We start from the raw sequence: 2641 nt of genomic DNA, 5'->3' as shown, positions 1-2641 counted from the left end.
AAAGTAACTTTAGGTGGAAATAATTTGGATGGTACTATACCCATGACTATTGGGAGGTGTAAAAAAATGATAGGTTTGGACCTTCATGGAAATAAACTTACTGGAAGTGTACCCAAACAACTATTCGACATGTCCTCACTTTCTGAAGGACTAGATCTTAGTCAAAACACCTTGTCTGGAGTGCTTCCACAAGAGATTGGTAACCTGAAACACTTAGGATTACTTTATATTTCTGGGAATCGTTTCTCGGGTGAACTGCCAACAGGCTTAAGCAGCTGCATCAGCCTTCAAAAGCTAAACCTTTCTGGAAACTTTTTTTATGGATCAGTTCCGGTATCATATAGTTCATTGAAAGGCCTGGAATCGGTTGACTTGTCACGTAATAACCTTTCTGGGCACATTCCAACGTATTTGCAACAAATTCCCTTGAAGAATCTCGATCTTTCGTATAATAACTTTGAGGGTGAGGTACCTGTTAAAGGTGTTTTCGCCAACGCAAGCGCAACATCCGTCATTAAGAACACTAGACTTTGTGGGGGACTACCCGAGCTTCACCTACCCATCTGCATAACCAAAACAAGCGACTTCAAAAGACATACTAGAAAGCTTTCTGTTCGTGTTATTATAGCAATATCACTATCTTCCTCTGTTGCGGGTTTAGGTTTGTTATCATTTGTCTTGTTTTACTGTTGTATAAAAAATAAAAGAGATAAACCATCGGAATCAAGATTTGCTGAATCTTTTGAGAAGATATCATACGGAAGACTTTTCAAAGCAACCCAAGGGTTCTCTTCAAAAAATTTGATTGGAACTGGTAGCTTTGCTTCGGTTTACAAAGGAATTCTTGATGAGAATGGCTTGACTGTGGCAATCAAAGTACTAAACCTTCAACGTCGAGGAGGTTTCAAGAGTTTTATGGCTGAGTGTGAGGCCTTGAGAAATATCCGTCATCGCAACCTGGTGAAGGTTATAACTTCTTGTGCAAGTATCGATTTCCAAAGGAACGATTTCAAAGCTTTGGTGTACGATTTCATGCCAAATGGGAGTCTGGAGAGTTGGCTGTATTCAACAGACCATAAGTTAGATCCTGTTCAAAGAATCAATATCATCAAAGATGTGGCTTGTGCTCTTGAATATCTACACCATGGTTGTGGAAATGTTATTGTCCATTGTGATTTGAAGCCGAGCAACATATTATTGGATGCTGATATGGTTGCTCATGTTGGTGATTTTGGGCTCGCAAAAATAGTTCCCTTTAACATAGGTTCTAACGCAAACATGAGTAGCTCAAGTATCATAAGAGGCACCATTGGGTATGCACCTCCAGGTAATTTATGACTACTAGTCATTAATTAGATTGTTTGTTCTTATATTAATTAGTCATACTTACAATACAATTCACTCTCAATGAGTTGCAGAATATGGGCTTGGAAATGAAGTGTCAACTAGTGGTGACATATATAGTTTTGGGATCCTATTGTTAGAGATGTTGACAGGGAAAAAACCTGTTGATCCAATGTTTGAAGGAGGGCTAGGCCTGCATTCATATGCCATGAGTGCCTTAGCTGATGGCTCGGTGCTTCATATTTTGGATCCAGTGCTTCTAAATGAGGATGTCTATAAAGATGGTTTAGTTTCACTGTTAAAAATCGGGGTACAATGCTCTTATGAGTCTCCACAAGATCGGATGGATATTGGGACTGCTGTTCACAAGATCTTTGCGATAACAATATAACTAGATCTTGATTTGTTAAAACACCCCCAATGTAGGTGGTGCAACCCAAAAGTCTAGCTAGTTTGTGGTTATATATTTGTGTATGTTAATATTGTATTGAATTGATGTTTGGGCGTCTGTGCAAACATTACTTTCTTATATCTTTTGTTATATATAGTATATCGGAACATAATCACAAGATCTACACCATGATCATAATTTTGTGTGTATCCAGTCTAATATCTTTTAGAGTCATCGATCCTTAGACTATGGTGCATGGATCCGGGATTCAGTACTTTATGTAATATTGCGAATAACTAGTGCCTGATCTATTAGACGAATTAGTTGTTGCTTGCCATCTTCTCTGCCTTTTTATTTTTTTAACGGACAGTGCTCTACTTGTATCTAATTTTGTCATAAGTGTTTTATATTAATTAATATATAATCTGGAACGATTATATATAGAAGGTTTTCTTGCCTTTTGTTTTAAAATTACACAATAAATCAAAGGAATACATGATAACAATAACTAATTTTAATTATGATATTTTCTTGTTGAAACTAGTTTTAAGAACCGTTTAATCACAAAAATACTTTTAGGTGAGTTACAAACACAATATCTCCAAGAACCAACACAGGCTTTTATGCAAACAGTTGGTGCATGACTATTGTTGCAGAAGACTCAATTCATTGGGCCGGAAATGAAGATCATCAGGATATTGAGCTAACGACTTCCTGGATCAGTTCCGTCTGAGTATGAGCTCAGTTATAGTCTTATCTTTTCCCCATGTAAATCTTGTTACAGACTGTTTGGCAATTTATTTTATTTTTATGCAAGCATTTTTTTTCTATTTTATTTCATTCAGTTGAACTTTTAAGCAGTTTTTGAAGTAGTACATTTTCTCTAGTTTGTAGCATGGGGGGATA

The 2641-nt window shown here is 36.7% G+C and overlaps 1 protein-coding gene across 1 annotated transcript; it reads left to right on the top strand.

The window, feature by feature from the left end:
* Positions 1-3: 3 nt before the first annotated feature.
* LOC143588520 (putative receptor-like protein kinase At3g47110) lies at positions 4-2035 on the top strand (the record flags this gene model as incomplete). The annotated part of the gene is made up of 2 exons (XM_077069497.1): positions 4-1327; positions 1419-2035. Coding segments are annotated over 2 exons (1641 nt in total), but the record flags the coding sequence as incomplete, so codon positions are not given.
* Between the last annotated feature and the right edge of the window lie 606 nt (positions 2036-2641).

Source organism: Bidens hawaiensis, unplaced genomic scaffold, assembly GCF_021521415.1.
Source record: "Bidens hawaiensis isolate Kalapana, Puna unplaced genomic scaffold, B.hawaiensis_p1.1 tig00036429_1, whole genome shotgun sequence".
Classification (NCBI taxonomy): domain Eukaryota; kingdom Viridiplantae; phylum Streptophyta; class Magnoliopsida; order Asterales; family Asteraceae; genus Bidens; species Bidens hawaiensis.
This window is presented reverse-complemented; position numbering and strand designations above follow the sequence as displayed.